Raw genomic sequence first — 24,434 nt, 5'->3', positions numbered from 1 at the left:
CTTCTGGCACTGAGCAGTTGATTTGTAATGTTTACACATGTTCCACCAGAGAAGATGTAATAAAGAGGAGGTTGATCAAGCTATCCTCAAACAGAATATGTGTGAGACCGCTCACTCAAAGTAAATGATGAATCGCCCTATTTAGCAGCTTTACAATAGAAGACCACAATAGGGTTTGAACCCGGGATTGGTGTGATACACAATTAAGTTGCAGCTAACTGCTTTTAGGGATAGGTCAGTGTGTGCATGTCATCATGCCATACACACCATGCATGCAGACCCTGTCATCTTGTCAGATTTCAGATAAAATATGACTGAAGTTCCATGGCAAATTATAATTTTTGCTACTTGTTGCCACTTTCAGACTCTATTATTTATGATAAAGAATGTTATCAATTATCAGAATATCTTTATTATGTTGGCAGGAAATGACAGGAAAATACATAAAACAATAAAATAGAAATGATCAACAATCATCACCTATCTAAAAAAATCCTTAAAATTTCTTCTTTAGAAATTTATATATATTTACAAAAAACGGTGGCTTTGGGGGGAAATTTTACAGCACTCGATTTCTTTCTTGTATTATCCACATGTGGTATCCCATCCAAGCAGCAGGTCCTTAACACACGCGTTTCATACTTTTTAACAAATTCTTTATAGAAACATTGGAAATATTTTCAATTCTGAAGTGAAAATTGGTCAACCATGGGCGGTCACACACATAACATCATAGGATATTTCAAGTGGATGTCTAACTACTTGAGAATAAAGGACTATGAATAGATGCGACAGGATTACATACGGGATTATCTCAAGGATATAATTCCGTTGACCCTCCTCTTTATTACATCTTCTCTGGTTCCACCTAATTGGATTCAGCCAAATTCATTGTGTTTTAAGGACAACAGAGCAAGTTGTAATCAAAGTCATAACAATGGCTTTAAATCCTGTGGTAGAACACCACAGTAAAGCAGCCAAGACAGTGAGTTTCCATTTATTTTACCTTGTTATTAATTTATTAATTGGCTTAAAATGACCAAAAAACTTCTATGATATGATATTTGGCAAAGAATGACAAAATTAAATTTGTCCGAAATTGTATATTAAGGCTTTAAGCAATACATGCTAGACATTTTAAGAGGATGTCCCTGAGGATGTTGCATATTATTGAGGGATTAGGACCAAAAGGCCCTATCTCCAATAGCTGCCATATATACATTTGGATAATTTCTGCATTCTATCATTGTACACATCTTGCAGACAGGACTTTCTTGTTAACACTTTAATTTAGTGAAAATATTTCATTATGCAAATAAAAATGTAGGCTTTGAAAGTTCCGAGCCTCTCAAGATTAAATCTTCACAACTTGCAACTTTTGAGACATACTTTTGTTTGCCTTTGATTCATCTAGCCTTAAGTACTACCAGAGATTATCTTGGCAATTGGTATATATATATTTCATGGATGCAGCCTGTCACTCAGCAGACCCGGTAGTTAGAAGACCCGCTATTCAGAAAACCAATTATTCAGAAGGCCCGCTAAGAGTAGCGGGCCTTCTGAATAACAGACTTTCTGAATAGTGTGCTTTTTGTTGTATTTTATATAAAAGTCCCGCTACTCAAAAAATGTTTTTTGGCTAGTAGGCTGACAGTGAAAATTAACATTTTATACCCAAAAAAACATTTCTTATGGAAATGTTATAATATGGATTTAATACCTTGCACAAACATCAGACTGTCAAACAGCACCTGAAGTCTTGATTTTTGCAGGGTATGTTAGTTTACTAAAGTACAACAATCGTGTAAAGAACAGAATTTTGAAAAATATTGAGGCGTCCTCCTCAGCAAATGTTATAATATGGCTTTAACTATAATAGTAACTTGGAATTTTCAAAACAGGGGCATAGAAAGTGGGAGGACAGGGACAAAGTCCAGGGGCCTGGGGGTTCAGGGGCCTAAGCAAATGTGAAAATGAAGTGGTTTAATTAGGAATAGGGCTGATAAAGGAGATAAAAGGACTCTGCATTGCTCCTTGTCCATGGGCCTCCGATGGCAATGCCTTCTTTGGCCCCTATGAAGCAGACCAGGGGAGCAGATCGTGTCATATTTTGTGTACACTTCAGGGTCTTATTTTTATTAGCACCTCCAGTTTAAGATTCAAAGACTATTGTGTAAACATGCTGTTGAATGGAAATAACCAACTGGAATTAATTGATAACACCAGATAAATGGTGGAGCCAGTTATGCAAGGGTTTCTGTATACAATGATTTGAGTTTTCAGCAACTGGGTGAAAGTTCAAAAAAATATAATTACAAAATGACTGTTAACAACATGTCTGGATAAGAGGCTTGGGGCATGGGTGTAGAGGGTACTCAAGTTGCCTGGGTTTGGATACGGACATGTCTTGGCAAAATTTGGGCTATTCCAGTTGAAATCCATTCACCCTTTATGGAATACATGACCTTATTCTTCTGACCCACAGGGAGTGTGAATTTCAAATGGAGTTACCCGTTTTTGATGTCCATTCCCCTCTTATAATGATGACAATATGGGCTATTCCAGTTCAAATTCATACACCCTTTATGAAAGACATGACCTTAATGGGATTACCAAAATGGGTGCCTCCATTTGATATCTATACCCCCTGTGTGGGGCATGTATTCCATATGGGGTGTATGGATTTCAACTGGAATAGCGCAATCTGAAAGTACACCCGTATTTATACCAATAACTATATTTGCCAAGAACATTTTATACGCCGAAATTTTTGGCCAAATTTAACACAATTTAATGAAATATTTCACAAAAAAAAGTGTGCCTTGGGGCTGAAAAGTTTTGGCAACATTGGTTATAAACACCTCAAAAGAAATAAGTCCCCCTCTGAACATGTCGTCATAACATCGTAAGGTTTCGTTTTGTACCAACAAAACTAACTTTGAAATAATTATATGACTGTTTACTAAGTGCTGTGTGAAAATGAGAGATTTCCAGACTTCAGGGCTGAATGAGCCTAAATTGAAGACAAAAAGTGCCCTTTCCAAAAGTCACAAAGTAGGCCTATGCTTGCTAACTGCAAGGCGTATTAGGACAAGGAATGGAACTGACCATCTTACAACTCACTGTGCTGAACTCTGCACCAAGGGGATTTGCATGGCTGAATGATCAAGAATCGATACACATTACAGTAAATGTTCACTTGGTGAGGATTTTAAACTGCACTCAAACACATGGGGTTTTCCATTAGTAACAAGCCATGATTCAACTTTTGTGACAAGCATAGGCCTACTTTGTGACTTTTGAAAAGGGCAGTTTTTGCCTTCAATTTAGGCTCATTCAGCCCTGAAGTCATGGAAATCTCTCATTTTCACACAGCACTTAGTAAACAGTCATATAATTATTTCAAAGTTAGTTTTGTTGGTACAAAATGAAACCTTACCATGTTATGATGACATGTTCAGAGGGGGACTTATTTCTTTTGAGGTGTTTATGTGATGCGATCAAGCAAAATGAGTCGGATGTAGGGATTATTGAGTTTGAGATCTAATTAGATAATCAATAATAGTAATCAACTTCCTTTGTACTTTATTGTTCTGAGCAATACTAAAATGGTCATATATCTCTAGAATTAATTATGTAGGGTTTCACTTTTTTTCAGCAAACTAAAGCACTGAGAATGGCTCATATAATGAGATTGAAAACTGAATCTTGATCGACATCCGACTCATTTTGCTTGATTGCATCACATATTAGGAAAACACTCGAAATTACTTTTTGTGCACAGCGAAGTTTTCTATGACAGTAGGTTTTCTTTTTATTGTCACAGCTTGCAGACTAATAATGACACAAAAGATGCATGTTACTCTAGTATAAAATGGGTTTATTTGAAAATTAATATTCACAAACAGAACATGATTGCATGACATAGAAACAATTTTAAAATAATTTTATTTGAAATAAAATTTAACACACACACTATTGATAGTAATTGGGTAATTCCAGTTGAAATCCATGAACTGGTGTGGAAGACATGACCGTGATCTCCCAAACATTTCAAATGGAGTCGCAGATTCAGGTATTTGAAATCTGTGTGGGAGATTAAGGTCATGTCTTCCATATGGGGAATGGATTTCAACTGGAATATCCATTACAAATTTATGACATTGAAAGAAACACAAGAAATCATTGTCTCTAAAATATTAACTCAAAAACCATACAAGTCCTTGATTTCTAGAACATCTCAAATATCGAGCCAATCAGAGATGGTATAAAGAATGGTCAGGATTAAGGGGATTAAACTGAACATTACTCTTAATTTTGATTGGTTAATTACTTCATATGATCATCTGAGTAACCAATCAGGTGCTCTGTAACAAAGACAGTAGTGCCATCAGGGAATTAATCTGAAAATAAGCTTATTTGTAATTGGCGAAAAAAAAGTAAGACTCATACATGTAACATCATGTCATGTATCGATATAGAATGGTGTGCACTTTGTGTAATGCTTGACTGTCCCAAGCTTATGTGAATTTACGTACAAGCGTACACGAGTTGCGACTTTATCAATGCATGCAGTAACAAAAAACAAATATATTTCGCCTATTATAAGCTGAGAAAAAAATTTTAGACTAGGTTGACAGTTTCAAGATTTAAAATTTGTTATCACGGTTTTCCTAAAATGGGCTATTCCAGTTGAAATCCATATCCCCTATCCATTCAGGCAGTGTTCGAAATAAGCACTTATCCTCTTGTCCTTTTGTCCAAAAATTACTGGGGCCAACGATATTGAGATATGTACTTATCCTCTGGACAACCACTATATTTTACCTCTTAAATATGACACATTTTGGGGACAACCAAAATGTTTGAGGACAAGCAGAATTTATGGTTTAGTTGTCCTAGGGACAACCTCCATATTTTCCTTATTTCGGACACTGCATTCAGGTGAGCCCATTTGAAGTTTACACTCCCTGTGTGGAAGATTAAGTTCACGTCTTCATGTACAGGGGTGTATGGATTTCAACTGGTAAAGCCCACTAATTCTTTACTGCTATAGGCAAAATATCTAATTCTCGATCATGGCAGCCAACTTGGGTAAGCAGAGATATTGCGTCTAGCGTAGCAAAGACCACTGTTTACGGCGTAATCACATCTTTTGAGAATTGACCAATCACAGTCTTTGGTCGCGCGATCGTGTTGTTCCACGAAAAATACGCTGACGCAACAAGACACTGGACTTGAAGCTACTGATATGACAACAGCAATGCAAGACAGGAAGATATGGCGGGCCGTCGCAGTTCGAGGACACCACTTGAAATAAGCAAGCAAGCAAGTAAGTTAGCAACCCATTGTCTTCGCACCATGAAAGCGCTGCATGCTTTTCTCTGACAGCTAGTGTACATAGGTACATATTAAAGCTAACATAAAATTAATTGCACATTGCAAAGATTATTGAAGAACAGAAATTATAAAATGCTATTATCAAAACATGTAATATATATTCAAGCATACTTCACATACATGTAGCATGGTACTAAATAAACATCAAAATAAAAGATAATTATACATGTAAGTTACTGGTAACATTATGAGGAAAACAAAAAGATAGAAGAAGCCTCATAACTAGTTCTGTGTGCGGGCCCCCTCCACAGTGGCATACTAGCTACCCAGGACTTTCTCAGACTGGGGTAGACAACTTTCAAAGGGGGAAAATTTGATGAAAATAAGCAAAAAATGCCTGAAAATCTGGGTGGCCAGTATTCGGGGAGGCTTCTCATATACAGGGGGGTCAACTGTCCCCTTCAGTATCAGTCTCAGCTCCCTGATGAAACTGATTCATTCATAAGACTTCATTGACCTTTTGTTTGTTCCATTGTATCTTAACCAAAATCCAATTTGTGATTCAGAAGAAACTAAACTTAAAATAAAAAATAAATAATAGTAAAAATGCTTTAAAAAAAACCACACAAAATCAGATACACAATAGAACTATGAAAAAAAATTTTTGATTTGGTTTGTACTTCTATGTGGACAGACTGTAGTTTGATTTGTTACTCAGATGACATGACCAAGCAGGGGTACTGTAACCCATGAGGACTTCTCAACTTTACTTTGTGTGGCTGGGACTCCTAAAAACTACCAGACTTCAAACCTAATTTGAAAAAAAACCCACAAAATTATAAAAATTGTTGTTAAACAGCTATGATTTGCACATTTTCGAGAAATTTTTTAAGAACTACAATGTATACCTCTTGTTAAACCAAAATTTCATGAAATTTAGAAAATAAAACAACATTTTTAAAATGTTGTATTATTTAAATATTTGTTGCAAACATTTTTTGCCCAATATCATTATCAATACTTACATAACATTTTGTAAGAATATTTTGCAGGAAATGTTTAATTACCCTTTATATAACCTGACATTTAAACATTTTCTGGCAATCTTTTCTAACCTTAACAATAATGTTGAAACTGTTTTTTGTTTGATGGGAATATTCCTCATCATGCGGAAAGAAATTGTGGTACAATGATCAGCACAAGTCTGTACATTCATGATCCAAAAGTGAAGTTAAGCTTAAAAAAATTGTTTGATTGGCGTAACAACAACAACAAATTAGGGTACTGTAAAAGTCAATATTTTCGCGAGAAGATATTTTCGCGATTTTGAGGATTTTGTCAATTGCACGAGAATTAAATTTCGCGGTTTTGATATTGATACAATAGAAACTTAATGCAAAAGTTTATTTTCGCGATTTTATGTCCACTCGCGAAATTCCCGAAAATAAAAACCTCGCGAAAATATCTACTTTTACAGTAGTCAGTATTCATTTATACGCCCTTTTTAAGCTGTAAATTGCATATGATAAAGGCCTGGAACTTATTTTTTTAAATTTTAAATTACTAGGGTCGCGCCTATTTTTAGGGTCGACGCCTCTGGTTACGCCAATCAAACATTTTTTTTAGGCCTTGGCAACACTTATTGTCATCAGTCATATATACAACTACAGGCTTGATCCCAACTGACAATCCATAACACTTCCAAGTTTTGTGCACAAATGACAACCTTCAAAAGTTATAAAATAATAACTGCCAATTCCTGATTCAAAGAAAGGTCCGTTCATACTACCACCGCATTTGCGATGCGTTGCTTTGCGATGCGGTGCATTGTCGTACTGCAAACTACTGCATTGCGATATCGCAATAAAGTTGAATACATTTTAACTTGGAAATGCGATGAGTTGCATTGAGTTGCGGCAAAAGTAATCGATATATCGGCATCGCGGAGCAAAGCATCGCAAATGCGGTGGTAGTATGAACGGACCTTTACTGTAAAAGTGGAAATTTTTGTGTGATTAATTTCTTGCAATTTCCCAATTTTGAACTGTTTCCCTTGTTTTTTAATTCTCGATTCTAAGTTTCCTTACACTCACCTATACGCAAAAGGAATTTGTGCGATGTTATTTTCGCGGTAGCAGCTGGGAACGCGAAAATAAATGTAGCAAGAAAATTTCCATTTTTACAGTAACTCCCTGCTCACAGCGCCAATGGCACAAGGCCAAGACAGCCATCTTGGATATCCGAGTGAGGGAAAACATATAATACTACAATTACTTCATAAACCTTTCAAATGATTATTCCCCACTCCTAATAAACTATTTTAAATTCATCTGCACTGCACATCCAAGATGGCCGCTGTTGCCATGGCAGCCATCTTGGACTTGCAGGGAAGGCTATATTCCCATTGGTTGCGTGTGCAGTATGTGTTAATCCAAGTTACATGCATATTCAGCCATTTTGCAAGCAAAGTATGATTTCATTGACACATGCCCCTTAAATAAAACTATAATATTTTGCATTAAACCTTTGATGACAAAGCATATTTTCAGCGTACATGTACATGGCATATTTACTGCGTTAAATAAAACACACTTGTCTCTGATTGGCTGCTGATGAGGCGATCTGCTGTTGCGGAGCAGAAATTTATGAATGAACTTTGCGCCGTACAAATTGTTAGCTTTGACTTTGCAACATCAGTAGTAAGCGCTTGTCAAAAGTTTACTGCAAAATTTAAAAAAAGCTTTTCACATTATAACTTTGCTAGTCACAGAGACAGGTGAACAATATCTACACTTCACACCAATTTGGTTGATAATACAATGCGCCTCCAATGGTGGCTATAGAAAGGCGATGTCGACCCTGGAGGTCACAAATTGAACTGGCAAGTGCAACCGCTGACGGCGCATCATATTGTGAATCGTGAGAATTGCTTTGTCTATGATGGGAAACTGACACCCCACACCCCCGACAAAAAGCTCGTAAGGTGAACAAACTATACAAGAATTGGCAGTATTTTACAAATTAATCATTTCTTTGATATGTACATAATTACTATATTTATTTACTGTATACATATGCACTTGAAAAAAACTTTCAATGCCATCTTTAACACTTTGGTATCAAAATATAATTTTGGTTTGTGCTTTATAAATTTTTTACATGTTTTTTTTTCATCTCCAGATCTACTGTGAAAAAAAAAAGGAACTGTTTTTGTACATCAGTAAAACACTATATTCAGTATACATAATAAAAAAAATGCTAAATATTTTTGTTGTTGTTTGGATAGTATTTTTTCCTAGACATGAGAGCACATCAGATGTATCGAATTGCATTTTGAATACGAGGGATGTCCTTCTGATATCAAATAATTTTGATTTTTTTAAATTTGCAATATAATACAAATTTTGGGGGGAAAACACCTTGGTCTGGGGCGGACATTTTAAAAATGAATTTAGAAGAGCAGCAACGACATCACTTGCATTACATTCCAGATGTTAAATCTACATCATGTGCAAAATTTGAGGAAATTCGCATGAGTCTGTTTTTTTTAGAGCCATTTGTCTATAACTGGTCTTTACATGTAGCCCTATGGAGAGAGTACCCATTGAGGGCGCTATAACCCCCATTTTAGTAACAAAAATGTAATTTAAAAAAAACAGACTCATGCAAATTTTCTGAAATTTTCAGAGTATGTAGTATGAACATGTAGAAATATAATCAAGTAGATGCCCTACCTGCTCTTCTCCGAAAAAATAAAAAGTCCTATACCTCAATGATAATGAAACCTAGGTGAAAAATGTGTATCTTCAATACGAAAGGTCCTACATTTTAAATAATCATCAGCTTTTCCTCCCAGCTACATACACTTTAGTTCATATCACATTAGATTTATTAAGTTTATTTCAAAGACTTATATTAGACTTAAATATCAAAAATATCAAATTTTAATAATTTGTCATAAAGAATTTCACAAAAAAAATCAAAATTACTTGATGATGTCAAAAGGACATTACTCGGATTCAGAATGCAATTTGATATCAGACATATATGTCTGATGTACTCTCAGCTCCCACAAAAAATACTGAGCAAACGTTAATATCCGATTCCTTAAAGTGTTTTATTTTCACGATATTCACAAGTGGATGAGATGTGAAGGCACAAAAATAACAACACATGAAAATAATAACATGTGAAAGTGTATTTTGTACATTAAGTGATACTGTTAATAGAAAACCTGTTTTGATAAGAATTCATTCTATCAAATCCATTTTTGATGACATATCATGCAGTTTCATGCTGCTATGCAGCACTTCATCAGACTGGCATCCTGAAGTTGCTGCCGTTGTGCTTTGAGACAAATTATTAAATTAAGATGGCCTAAAACTTATACAATAGTTTTGAATAGCTACACTATAAGGTTAGTGTGCTCCAGGAGCACAAGTTGCTAACAGAATCTCAAATATGTGTATGAACTAGTCCACTTGAAATCCATACATACACCAGTACGGTAGACCTTAATCTCCCACACATTCAGGTAACCCCATTTGAAATTCACACTCCCTGTGTGGGAGATTAAGGTCATGTCTTCCATAGGGGGTGTATGGATATCAACTGGAATAGCCACAATCTCATTCTACTGTGACACTTCCTCCTCCTCTTCCTCCTCCCCATTTTCATGTACCTTCATCTCCTGCACCCAACCGTTCTTCATCGCAAAATGTTGCGCTAATGCCATGCATCCTCCCTGCGCATATCTCACGAAATTATCCCCGACTAATGGTCCTAATGCAAACAACCCTGGCTCTGCAAGTGATTCCATCGTAAACGGGTTGACATCAATTGGGTTATCGCGTCCGGATATCGGCCTACCTTTACTAGCGCCAAGATTCCTACCTTGGTTTGGAAGAAACGACAAATCGGGTAGGTTACCGATCATGACAAGCGCAAGTGAGACTGGTAACTCGAGCCTCTCATTGTTAGGTCCGCTAAGAACCACTTTCCTGTCCGATTTGAACTCTACAACTCTATGCTCTGCGTAACTTGTATACAAGCCATCATGACTTGAGGACTCCTTCATCATAGAGATCATTTGGTTATATTCGGGGTACACCGATTTTGGCAATTTGGCGTATATCACGTCCCGATCGTCCGCTCGTCTTCTAAAAACGTGAATTACAGGAATGCCTTGTTTCAGTGCGCACAGCACCGCATCAGCTGCATTTAGACCTGCGCCTATGACTAGTATCGGGTCCGATTTGGAATGTACGTCCTCTTGTTGCACAGCATTGTCTAAATCTTTAAGGCTAGTGCACACATACGACTGTGACTCTCCTTCTACGTTCAACCTGTTTGGATTTCCCAGCATTCCTGTTGCCATGACAACGTTTGGCGTCAAAACGGTGAATTCTTGGCTGCACCCGCACATGCCGTTGTAATGCCGACCTTTGACCTCAAACAGGTTATCGCCTTCAAATTTACAACAGCCTTGGCAGGGGATTTCAGGCTCGCCGCTTTCACTGTTTATGACACGTTTTCCTTTCAACCGTCGTACCGATGTGACTTCGGTCCGGGCGATAAAGTTACTCAGAATGTCCGTAGTGCCGACATATTCGGCATAATATTTGGCCACTTCACCGAGAGTTGCTCGAGTTTGAGATGACTCTTCTGCTTTGGTATTATTATTATTGATTGCATTTTGTTCTCTGCAAGAAATCAAAAACACAAGTTGTGCGTATTAAGACATGTGGTACTGGCAATGCATTAAGGTCTACTTCAAAACTTAACCCTTCTACCAAGGTTATTATATTCACCTAGCGTCCTTCACTAAAGTTTGTTCGGCATATAAGGCGGAAATTATTAAGCTTTTGTTACTGCGCAAGTCAATAATTCCCAACTCACACTCTACTCGCATTTAAATTCACATAAGCGTGCACCAGTCATGTATTACGCAACGCACAAGCAGGGTTAGCGGTGACCTGCTGAGTCCAGGGGTCCAAATTGGCAAAAAAAGGGGTCCAGGCATCTAATTCTACACAGACGTACAAAATTAAGGGGTCCAAATCATGGGGATTTGCCAAATCAAGGAGTCCTGGACCCCAAGACCCCTTAAAACGCTATCCCTGCGCACAAGTAGGGTATAAGCACTGTGCCCAACTGCATGCATGCCATTCTATATCAATACACAGTGTTACGAGTCTTATTTTTTCCGCCTTATATAAGCCGAACAAACTTTAATTAGAAATTTAACAAATATCTTATTACATAAAAAAATAAATATGAAATGTAACTCCCGGTAGTTCCATCCATTTCCCCAAACTTAACATCAACAAAGACTCATGTGACACTCCAACCCACACACACACCCCAGGAGACTAGTATGACCCTTGTATAATTACCAGTAATCTTGTATCCATTCCTGAAATGTAACTCCCGGTAGTTCCATCCATTTCCCCAAACTTATGTCAACACCGACCCATGTGACACTCCTACCCCACCCCATACCCCCCAGTGACCCCTACCCCACACACACACCCCAGGAGACTAGTATGACCCTTGTATAATTACCAGTAATCTTGTATCCATTCCTGAAATGTGACTCCCGGTAGTTCCATCCATTTCCCCAAACTTATGTCAACACCCCCCCATGTGACACTCCCACCCCACCCCACACCCCCCCGTGACCCCTACCCCACACACACACCCCAGGAGACTAGTATGGCCCTTGTATAATTACCAGTAATCTTGTATCCATTCCTGAAATGTGACTCCCGGTAGTTCCATCCATTTCCCCAAACTTATATCAACACCGACCCATGTGACACTCCTACCCCACCCATACCCCCCAGTGCCCCCACACACACACCAGGAGAGTAGTATGACCCTTGTATAATTACCTGTAATCTTGTATCCATTCCTGAAATGTAACTCCTGGTAGTTCCATCCATTTCCCCAAACTTATATAACGTCAACACAGACCCATGTGACACTCCTACCCCACCCCATACCCCAGTGACCCCCAACCCACACACACACCCCAGGAGACTAGTATGAACCTTGTATAATTACCTGTAATCTTGTATCCATTCCTGAAATGTGACACCAGGTAGTTCCATCCATTTCCCCAAACTTAACATCAACACAGACACATGTGACACTCCTACCCCAGAGGTTGTTTAAATGTAAGCCCAGAATACATTGCAGCCACTGACAGCATGTTTGAGAAACACATGGTTATTTTCAGAAAATATCACACTGGGCTCCTGCTGTGCATGGTCAAGGTTGTTTATACAACAAGATAAGCTATGTGTCTGCATGCATGCATGTGCAAGAAAAATGTGCTGGTTCCACCTTCTTTTCCCAAGCATTTAAAATATCTCAAATTGTTTTAAAAACACACGACTTTTTAACTTTCTTGGTAGCAATGTATCCACAAACATTACCTGTGCCCAATTATCAATTCAAAACATAAAAGTCTTGATGAATATTCCATCAAAACTACTGGTTCTTATTTTGTACATAAATTTGAATGTGAAATGGTGTTGAAATGGCTCCTTTATTACATTGCACATAATATCATACTGCATGCTGGGATTACATTGAATCAACCTCTGCTCCTACCCCACTCCATACCCCATTGACCCTCCCACCCCACACACACACCCAGGAGACTAGTATGACCCTTGTATAATTACCTGTAATCTTGTATCCATTCCTGAAATGTGAGGTAGTTCCATCCATTTCCCCAAACTTAACATCAACACAGACCCATGTGACACTCCTACCCCACCCCATACCCCAGTGACCCCACCCCACATACACATCCCGGTCTTGTATCCATTCCTGAAATGTGACACCAGGTAGTTCCATCCATTTCCCCAAACTTAACATCAACACAGACCCATGTGACACTCCTACCCCACCCCATACCCCAGTGACCCCACCCCACATACACACCCCAGGAGACTAGTATTTGTATAATTACCTGTATTCTTGTATCCATTCCTGAAATGTGACACCAGGTAGTTCCATCCATTTCCCCAAACTTAACGTCAACACAGATCCATCCATTTCCTTTAAAAAAAGATACAAAAATCAAAATACAAAGTTTAATTGTGCCTTCATTTTGCAAAAGTTTCTGTGTTCTTCCTTTTCATTTCTGCTTTGGACACCTAGCTAAACACTTACTGTTTGAAGCAATAATTTACACAATTAATGACAGTGAGAAGTTGTCCACAAATGGCTTTAATTTGGCCTTCAATTCACCAATTTTTGGCATTTTCAAACTAAAATTGTAGGCACTAGTACCAAAATTGTCCTCCAAATAGCTTCAATTCAGCCTTCATTTAGCAAAAGTTTCTCACTTCTGATCCCCCCCCTCAGACACCCCTCTCCTCAAGTGCCGGACAAGCGCTACATGATTATTTACATTTTCTCCACCACTGACTGCCCCCCCCCCCCACTTTCAAAACACTCCACTGCCACTGGTCACCATGGTCACCCATTGATCAGGTAGCCCTATTTGAAATTCACAGAAAAGGTCATTTCTTCCATAGGGTGTATGCATTTTAACTGGAATAGTAGTCAGTCCATTTGGCAAGTATAAGAAAAACAAAGGTCAAAATAAAAATTATTTAGATTTGGATTAATCCCTTGTGGGTTACTGTATTGTGGGACATTTTCGCGGGGATTTAATTTTTGCGCCTTTTCACGGTCGAACAGGCAGCCTCGTAAATGTTTAGCCCTGCGACAGCTCGACAGTATTGATTACGGTACACATACTAAAATGTGAATATATTAATGGAAATGCAAATGAAACACCCACTAAACTGTCCAGAATTGATAAAATCACAAAACGTGAGATCATAGATCCTGGAAATAAATTTATTTTCAGGATCTGTGGTGGGCTGTGGTGATACACCTTTTACAATATTTCAGGCACCACTAATAATTTTAATGGGTGTAATTAGTGGTACACACATACATGTAGTGGATCAATGACTTTTGAACTTTTAAAAGATGATTTTATTAATAATTTAATTAAAAACAATGTAAATTAAGAATTGGTCGTCTGTTGTCTATTAAAGCAGAGAAAAATTAATACTATGCACGCTACACTATTTATATTTCAGATAGCGTTTTACCCAGAGAATATATACACTAACTTCCCACAATGCAATTCTTTCCTGTACTGGTTTGCTATTCAGTGTAACATGGGTCGATAGTGTTTGCAAGATACCTCAATTGCAAGATCTGGTTGAGCTAGATCTGTTAATTATGTCTTGTCACTATTGACATAAGCCTATTTATATGTTACACTGAATAGCAAATCAGTGCAAAGAAGAAATGCATTGTGGGAAGCATAACATGGGTCGATAGTGTTCCGAAATTCCTCACAGTTTGCAAGATCTGGATGAGCTCTGTTAATATTGACATATTTCTTGTCACTACTAACACTGAATAGCAAATCAGTGCAAAGAAGAAATGCATTGTGGGAAGTGTAACATATCCCCAGGGGGGCCACTCAAGTATGATAGTGTATACATGCATGTGTGACAAAATTTTTTGTTACACCCCCTAAACGCAGAGCCCTAGAAATGAGTTTTACCTTACCAAAAATTTTCCCCTTAATAAGATAATTTAATATAGAATTTACCCCCTAATGAGTTTTTGGCTAGTAACAATTAAAAAAATGTACCCTTTTTGGACTTGTAAGTTACCAAAAATTTGAAATGATACGCTAAACAAGTTGTTCACTTTCAGTAAACTACCCTTATTCTTGAAAATCATTGTTTTTTAGATCCTAAATGTGTGCCTAGCCTTAAAAAAACACCCCTTTTTACTTGTTTTTTGGTCACACATGCATACAGACCATTTATGTGAGTGGTCCCCCCCCCCCACCGAACGTAGATATCTTCTCTGGGTAATATCTTACACTTCCCACAATACATTTCTTCCATTTCAATTCTCTGTATTAATTTGCTATGTTGTGCCACATGGGTTGATATTGACCAAATAGGCCTATACCTCAGTTAACAGAGCACATCCAGATCTTGCACATAAATTCTTGACTAGCAACCCATGTTTAGCCAACTGGTCTATTTTCAAAATGAAAACACAAAGGAAACCTGTACAAAGTAATGGTGGCGTCATAAAATGAGGGGATGTATTTATATGTTGCAAGGGATTCTGGGAAGGGTCAGAATATCTTCTCTGAGTTTACCTGACCTTTGTAAAGTGCATGGTTGATTAGAATGCATACAAATCCTGCTATTTATTGCAAAGTCATCCTGATACCAGTCTATGGTCAAACCTTTGCATGCGACATCAATAACAATGTCAATATTTGGAATAATTCTGGTATACCCTGGGCACAAGTATAACCCTGACACTAATCCTAACCCTAAATCACAGGGTGCGCAGGGTAAACCAGAATTGTACCCATTATTTATGCTGGGGTGGGATTTTAACCCCCCCCCCCCAAAAAAATGAACATAAAAAAATGCAATGCCTGGACAAATAATACAGTATATAATGCAGATTACCTAGCTGCAGAACAGTTTGCTTTGAGTGGTAGGGACTGTTCAGCAAAGTGTTTTTTTATGAGGCGAAAGATATGTCCCTATGTCCCGAGTGAAGAAAATGTCACCATTGACTCGGCCGCTCCCATCTCAATTACATTCTCCTACTCGACTGCGTTGAAATTATTAAGGCCAAGTAAAAAATAAAACATGTTTCACGTCCGGGTTTTCGGAAAAAAGGAGGAGGAGGGGCTTTTTATTTTCTATTTTTATCGCAAAATTGGTGTAAATACCCATACTTAGAGCTGTTTAAGCGTATACAATAATGCCTGGAAAAGGAGGAGGCCCTTTTTTATTTGTTGTTCTGAGAGTTACACCCCTCCAATGATCACAAAACCTTCCTAAAATGTTTCTTGTATCTTAACAAGGCTATAGAAAGCATTCCAACTTCCTAGACATATTTTTTGAAAAGTTATAACTGAATTTCAAAAATAAAAATATATTTGAGGAAACCTCAAAAAAGGAAGCAGGAGGGGACGTGAAACATATTAATTTTTTTATTTTGCCTAACAAATTATGCAGATTACTGCTGCAGCTCATTATAAAATGATTGGATATCCCAGGTGTACATGATGAAATTCATATCTCACCACAAAAAAAAATATATAAATTTATGTAAATTGATATAAAAATGTGGTTGAGTACAGATTAAAATTCCCACCAAGTGAACATTTGCTCTTAATGTTTTATCGATTCATGATCATTCAGCCATGCAAATCCACTTCTTAGTTCAGAGATCAGCATAGTGAGTTATATAAGGTGGCCAGTCCCATTCCTTGTCCTAATACACCTTGCAATTAATAAGCATAGGCCTACTGAATTTGTTTGTGATTTTTGAAAAGGGCACTTTTTGTCTTCCATTTGGGCTCATAAAGTTAGTTTTATTGTCCAGTACAAAATTTTACTTTAAGTTATAATGAAATGTTGAGAAGGGGATATCTTGTGATGACACCGCAAATACTTTGTTTATTTACTAATTAAATATTCATATAGCTGCCGTTATCGTCGAAAGCTATATGCCTAATCAAGGTTTCTTTCGGGGTCGATGCTGGGTATAATATTTTTTATTTATTCTTCCGCACCCCCAATTTTTTTTTCTTTAAATTAAAGGATATTCACTATACATCAATACATATGTGTCCATTTACAACTATTATTATGATGCCAGATATCGTACACTCTTTGACTAATAAAGGAAAGCAATAGCGGCATGACGCCAGTTCGTCCACCCAGAATACCTTTTATAGTGGGTCACTGCCTGCTCTGATCGAAAACTATTAAAAAAGAATGAAATATTTTTGACCAAATTTATGTTCCTTTTTTAGAATTGTCTGGTCAATTATCCTTATTATGACTGAAAGAAAAACAACACATTTTATAAACTCCTGTGATAAGAGCGGGGTCACCAGGGTCACCGGAGAAATTTGTTTCAAAATAGAAGCCAGATTTTCCCGATGGGATCACTCAAGTTGAGTTACTGACCCCATGATGTTACCAAAATGGGGGGAGAGGCATTCGTGGAAAAAATTGTCTGTGAAAATGATAGAATTAGGGGTAAAACTCATGCTTGAAATGGATAAAAAGCCTGAAAGAGGTCGCAAATTTGGTCCACTTTACCACATGTACATAAAAAAGGTTAACAATGTATTAAATTCAAGGAATTCCTTTATAAATTATAAAGTATTTGTACTTCAGGTACCCACTCATTGGAGGCATACTTTAATGATTCTGTGTCACCCTATTATTGTTTTTGTTTCTTATTGGGTTTTTTTTTTCAATTTTCATTTTGGAAAATTTTGGGGGTGGGTGTTTAATAAAGACTGGGCGCTTATTAGGAACAATGCGGTACAGTATCCCCTCCAGTACAAGCAACCTTTTTCCCTATCAAAGTCCATCCAACCATAGACTCTGAAGTCTGAAGACACATGGTTGCATTATAAGTTTTGAAACAGAGCCAAGGGAACCAGTATACATATCATGACTCTGCACATTTTTCCTATTGGGCTATTCCATTTGTTATCCATCACCCCTATGGAAGACAGGTACATTCACTTCTTGCATTGTCATCATGTTTAAGTAGAGTCTTGATCTGGCCATCTTCAGAGTAGATGATCTGGCCGGGGGGGGGGGGGCTTCACTAAAAATGGGTGACGGGGATGTGCGACCACACTGACACCCATTTTTCAACTACCTCTCACCCAATGACCCCCTTTTTTGTTTTTCTGTCACCAAAAGACCCCCTTTTTAAAAAAATTTTGGGGAAATTTCTGATGATCTCTCACTAATGACCCCGTTTTTTCAGTATTTTTCCTAAAATATTTGACAAATTTTCTAAATTTTTTTAAAATTTTGATGAATTTTTGAAAAAATGTTATCAACTGTAATATCTTGACTCAAAATTTGTCCCAGTCTCACTGAATGATGCCCTTTTTGGGTCAGATTTCCCCAGACTCACTGAAAGACTCCCCCCCCCCTTTTCAGTGTCTCTAGGCTCTCACCGAAAGAACCCTAGTTTCTAACTGCTGTCCGCACATCCCGGTCACTTCCAAAGTCGAGTGCCCCCCCCCCCGGATCTGGCAGTGCATGAATGGGAATTGATCAAGTCATATAACATTGTGTAAAGTGATGTCATTCTTCCTTTCGCGCCTATTCCAGTTTGTGGCTCTACCCAATACCCAATATGGCGGAACTATGCAAGGGGTGAATACTAGTAATTAAGAGTGAATTTCAAATGGAGTCAGTCACTTAGTGGCGGCACCAGGAATTTTTTTCAGGGGGCATTGGGGGGCAAAATGAATTCCAGGGGGGGCAAATCAACAAATTTTGCGCAGAGGCCTATAAATAGTTGCAAAAAGTGAAAATTTACGTAATTTTGTGGGGTTTGGCTCAAAAGTAGAGGGGCAAGAAAAATATTGGGAACATGCCCCCCGTGTCGCCACCTGTAGTGTACTCAATTGAAATCTGCATCATGTGCAAGTGAGATGTCTTCCATAGACAGGGAGTATGGATTTCAACTGGAATTTCCCATTGTGGCTATAAATACACACAGGGTACCCATCAGGGACCAATAATACAGTCCCTGGTACCATTCAGCAATGACTGTGCACATTTTTACCATTCAATTTATCATTGATTGACTTCAGTGCATTCTGTCTGTGGTATATTGGCCAACCATGGCATTGGATGCAATTGTAAACCTTGCAATTTTATTTATTTGATTATTTTACACTGAGCTGCATTCCTCACCCTGCATACATTGTATATGGATTGTATTTGTGCAGTGCATGCATGCATATGTTGTATGATGCTGGGAAACTTTAATTATTATCGATTCATAATATGAAAATTTAATACACCAGTGCAGTGTTTCTTAATTTGAGATGGGGTGGGGGGCACTCAACTTTTGAAGTGACGACCCGGTATATACCTGTCAATATACCCCCTTTTTTAAGTCTGAAATACACCTGATGAGTTGTGACCCCTTTTTTTTAAGTCATACCCAATGACCCCCTTTATTTTTTAGGTCTGGCTACCAAATGACCCCTTCTTCTAAAATTGTACATGTACAAAATGTATAATCATAGTGGCACAAAAGAATGCAGAAAATTTAAAATTCTGTTATTTCAGCAAATTTGTATTGTAAAGTTGGAACAAGAAATAAAATTTTGCACCATTTTTTTCAAAATTTTCTACCAGATGACCCATTTTTTTGACAGTTTATATCCAATGACCCCATTTTTAAAATATATTATACACAATGACATGCCTTTTTCATTTTGCTTGTACTCAATGACCCCCTCCCCCTTAAACAACATTTTGTACCAATAGGCCCCTTATTCGGAACCGGTTAATGTTGCAATAATGAAAATGACCTATTTAGGACAAATCGTACCATGGAACCCACCGTCCAACCTACATTGTACATTTGCTCATGTGACAAATCCAGAAAGTACAGATATACGCACTATTAAAAAATAAAATCAAAATAATGAAACAAAAAGATTTAAAAAATGATTATTTTTTTCAGATATTGCCTCCAGTGCCAGCTTATTTATATCTAGGTCTCCAATTATGCTTTTGTAATATGTATTAAATAATTTAACAAATGCTGTCGGTCGGAACACGCATACTTTTTACAAATTCTAAATAAAGAAACCAATCAATGCACATCTTTTTGTCTCCCACACAAAGTTGGACACAGACCATCACTCAATGCGCTATTCCAATTGAAATCCTTACACCCCCTATGGAAGCCACAACCTTAATCTTCCACACAGGGAGTGTAAATTTCAAATAGGGGTTACCCAAATGGGTGATTCCATTTGAAATCTCCACCCCCTGTGTGGACAATTAAGGTAATATCTTCCATAGGGGGTGTATGGATTTCAACTGGAATAGCACAGTCTATTCTATATTTCTCGCCTTGTCCTTGATATCCATGGCAACCAAACAATAATCAACCAATCAAATGGCAGCATTTTATACCTGGTAATGGTATTTTGATTGTGTAACAGCTAGGGTCAAGTAAATGTCAAGTTCACCTGTTATTAGTGGAATTTTATGTGCAACATTAATTTGTGCACTTCACTCAACAGTTAATGTTACTGTGAAAATAAAACACACAAAATGTGGTCTTTTATGTAAGTCCTTTTGGTTTAATGTAAAAACTCAAAATCACAAAAATTTAAAAACCAAGTGAATTCTATCAATTTTTTTTTGGCACATCACAAAAATTTACACGTAAAAATTACAACTTGCATAACCACATCCCTGGATTTAATTGCATGTGATGGATTGCAAATATATATATACCACAAAATGAATACAATTTTTATGTTGGTTTTATCAAAGGGATATTGATGCACTGTGGGGAGATGCTTGCAAGCCTACAATGTAGTGCACATCCCATTCCCCTCTGTATCAGTTATTATAAAAAATTAAAAAGAAAGAAAAAAAGAAAGATAGGTACAATGGTCATTTATAGCATATGGGGAATTCAATTTCAAGGTCTCCAACAGATTTAATTTAGATGCTAGATTGAAGCACACCATGCTTTGGTGTGCTTCACACATATTACATTCACTTGACCTTATTATTTCCCCAGGTCCATACCAGCTAAAAGGCAAAGTATATAAAAGCCATAATGTAAGATCTAGATATAATATGAAATTATTCTTTTTTTTGTCAAAATCAGTTATTTTGGCATAAATTGTAATGTCCAACTTCCAGTACACCTCATTGGAATCAGCCAAATTTGCTTTGTTTATCAGGTCAACAGAGCAATTTTGACATAATCGCCCTTTAGAGGTTAATGACTGTGCATCAGTTGTTTTGAGGGTATTGTGAAATATCTAATTCACATTGTGCTTTGGAACCGAGGAATATTCCGCCCCTCGGGATATTCCGAGGTCCAAAGCACAATGTTTAAATATTTCACAACCCGAAAAATAACTGATGCAAAGTCATTAACCTCATTCATAACCGTCACTTTTCACTTTTTTTTAATTAAATTTACGTCACATTTTCTTCTTTTGATATGAAAACAGAACACAATTTTAACTTTATCTGTCGTTTAATTCCCTGTAAAAAATCAAATAGCCCATTAAGGAAATACCACTAGCAACCAATCACACTAGCACGCAATCATGCGATGTCCAAATACGGCAGCCAGCGTCCGCGTAAATTGTACGAACGCTTAACACGTCACGTAACGCGGTCATTGTAGAGGGTACTTTTAGCTACGTCACGAGACGCGGTCATTATACTTTTTCAATGACCTGCATTTGCGTCCGTGTATTTAAAAGTTACTATCTGTGATTGGATCGCACTTGCTACTTATATTAATAGGGATGCCCACTGTCAATACAGTTTCCACTAGAACGATTTTTCATTCACTGTGTGCGTGGACTCACACACGTATTGTCTATGGAGAAACTGATCGATACAAGAAATCCCAGGCCTGTTAAATGGCGTACATGACTTGTTTTGATCCAAATGTAGGCCTATATCAGGGTGTTTCAAGAAATTCCTGATTCCACCAGAAAACATTAACCAAACTTTTTCCTGTTTGGTCAGTAAATAGAGAGGACCTTCCTTCATGAAGAGATCAACTTTTTTATTGAAAAATTTAATGAGATGAGAACTACAACAGGTTGAAGTGACACCATTCCGTGCATCAGGTGTTCAAACGCAATTATCTCCGAATTTGGAGTGAATCAGACAAGCAAACTTACATACTCATAAAATTTAACTATTTTTGAAGACAAAATGTGTAGGATGTTAAGAAATTTAAGAATGTTTAAGCCTACCATGCCCATCTCAAATCATGCACTTCCCGTGCACTTCTCACTACCATGTCCATTTCATATGCTATCCATCATGGCTTCCATGCACACACAGTGTATTGCTCAATGTACAGTAGTAAAGATAACCTTTGAGTTGGAGCAAATTTCTCAAAATTGGTAGTGATTAATGTTACCAAACTTATGCCATGATGAAATATAATAATTTTTGAAGATAAAATGTGCTGACCTTAAAAGATTGAACAATGTTTAAGACTACCGCTTTTCATTTGAAATAATGCACTTATTGTTCATCTCCTCTATGGAGATATTTTCCATGGCGGCCATCTATGATCATGCTTGAGGTTTCACCAAACAAACCATGGGTTTTGAGGTCTTATATTTTTTGTTGTATGTCAACAAAATCGATTAAATTTTCAGGATGATCTTATTTTCATGTTGTTCTAATCAAATATAATGTTCCAGATAAGCTAGTTAATAAATACATTAAGAAAAAGTACCTTAAAGTTGCACTTTCTGTTAGTTTTCCTTTTTGGACTTTAACTTTTTAACATGTTCTAGCAGCCCTATATAAAACCGTGACACTCGAAAGGCCATATCTCTGGAATGAAACGTCCGATTAAGATTATTTAAACGCCAAAATGTTTCTTTCATCAATTCCCAGCCAATAAGGTAGGTCTGAATCAATTTAAAAGTATTTCAATTTTTAGTGGACATGCCTAATATTAATGAGATTATGAATATCCCTAGTCTATTTCGAGCGTTGGCTGCACATCCCTACCCAAACCATGATTGAGAACCCCTAGTAGGGCCAGCCACCATTAACCCTAACACACATAAATACGCATGCCCCGGGGGGGGGCACTCCCAACTTTGGAGGTGACGCATATGTAGGGCTGTTAAGACCCCCTTTTTCAGCATCGCTGTCACCCAAAGACCCATATTTTTTTACGAACACATGCTCTGTCACCCGAAGACCCCCTATTTTTCCATTTGATCTGTCACCCAAAGACCCTTACAAGTTCAATTTGAACAGCAACTTTCATTTATCACAGATTTTGTTACTTATTTTGAAAGAACAATGAAATTTGAAGCAATTAATATTATTTTTTTTCATATTGAAGTCTATGGGCAGCATGCAAAGCCTTAACAAATAAATAAATAAATAAATGCTCTATTGTCCAGCACATCCCTGGACAATCAATAGAGGAATCAATTGTTACATTCGCATTTCATGCTCCAATGACAGTCAATACAGAATTCCGACGCTGATTATTTCCACTTCTATTATCAGGCAAAGGGAACTGGGGAATTCAATTTTTTTTTTTTTTTTTTTCAAATCAAAAAAATCGCCAACCCTGCATTTTATACAGCATGATTTTGGTAGTCTACAGTGTTTTTACTATATAATGATAAATAAATTGATAGCAAATGAGAGATCCTATTTTTCTCATTAACATTGAAATTAGGAGTTCCAAATCGGTGTATTTCCAAAGATATGATCAAAAAACTGTTGAATTAGTCTCAAACGTGGTATACCACAGTTAAGACTAATTCGACAATTTTTGGATGATTTCTCCGGAAATATATCAATTTGGAACGCCTAATTTCAGTATGTTAATGAGAAAAATATGAGCTTTCACCTAATACCAAAATCTGCATTTTTATGGGGTAAAGTGGGGGATGAGGTTGTCAATCAGGTTACCCACCTTTAACAACCAAAAATCACATTCTAATCAAATAACTTTTATTTTGTAGCCAAGATTTAAGAGTTCATGGGTAATTTCAATATCCTGGCACGTAAGATAACATAGATATGTAATGATGGAGGTAGAACTTTTTGAATGACCCTCGTATATTTATTTAGGTAAAGCCATATACAAGACTTTCATGGGTTCAAAAATAATTTACCGGGGCCAATTCCATTAGAAAAACATACTCCCTCTGTGGAAGAATTAAATCATCCACATGGGTATGGCAAATGTAATATAGATAGCCTATATTCCTCTTTGTGGTAAATGGGCTTTCCAGTTGAATTCCACACAATCCCATTGAAAGACACAACCTTAATCTTCCACATAATACAGAGTGTGAATGGGGCTTACCCAAACAGGTGTATAGGCAGGGTGTGAGAGGCCATAGACCAAAAAAAAAAATAACCCTTTGTTTTTATTTATCTATTTCAACTGGAACAGCCTTGGAGCAACTTTGAATG

General features: G+C 37.2%; 1 protein-coding gene across 1 annotated transcript in view; it reads right to left on the bottom strand.

Annotated features, from left to right (window-relative positions):
- Positions 1-6,314: 6,314 nt before the first annotated feature.
- Positions 6,315-24,434, bottom strand: part of LOC140146344 (oxidative stress-induced growth inhibitor 1-like) — a 35,517-nt gene continuing 17,397 nt past the window's right edge. Inside the window, exons 5-6 of the mRNA XM_072168152.1 lie at positions 13,322-13,410; positions 6,315-11,042 (exon numbers count right to left, since the gene is read on the bottom strand). Coding sequence (XP_072024253.1) covers positions 9,974-11,042; positions 13,322-13,410 — 1,158 coding nt within the window. The 3' untranslated portion in view covers positions 6,315-9,973. The remainder of the gene's footprint in view (positions 11,043-13,321; positions 13,411-24,434) is intronic.

The sequence above is a fragment of the Amphiura filiformis genome, chromosome 2 (assembly GCF_039555335.1).
Source record: "Amphiura filiformis chromosome 2, Afil_fr2py, whole genome shotgun sequence".
In the NCBI taxonomy this organism is placed as follows: Eukaryota; Metazoa; Echinodermata; class Ophiuroidea; order Amphilepidida; family Amphiuridae; genus Amphiura; species Amphiura filiformis.
This window is presented reverse-complemented; position numbering and strand designations above follow the sequence as displayed.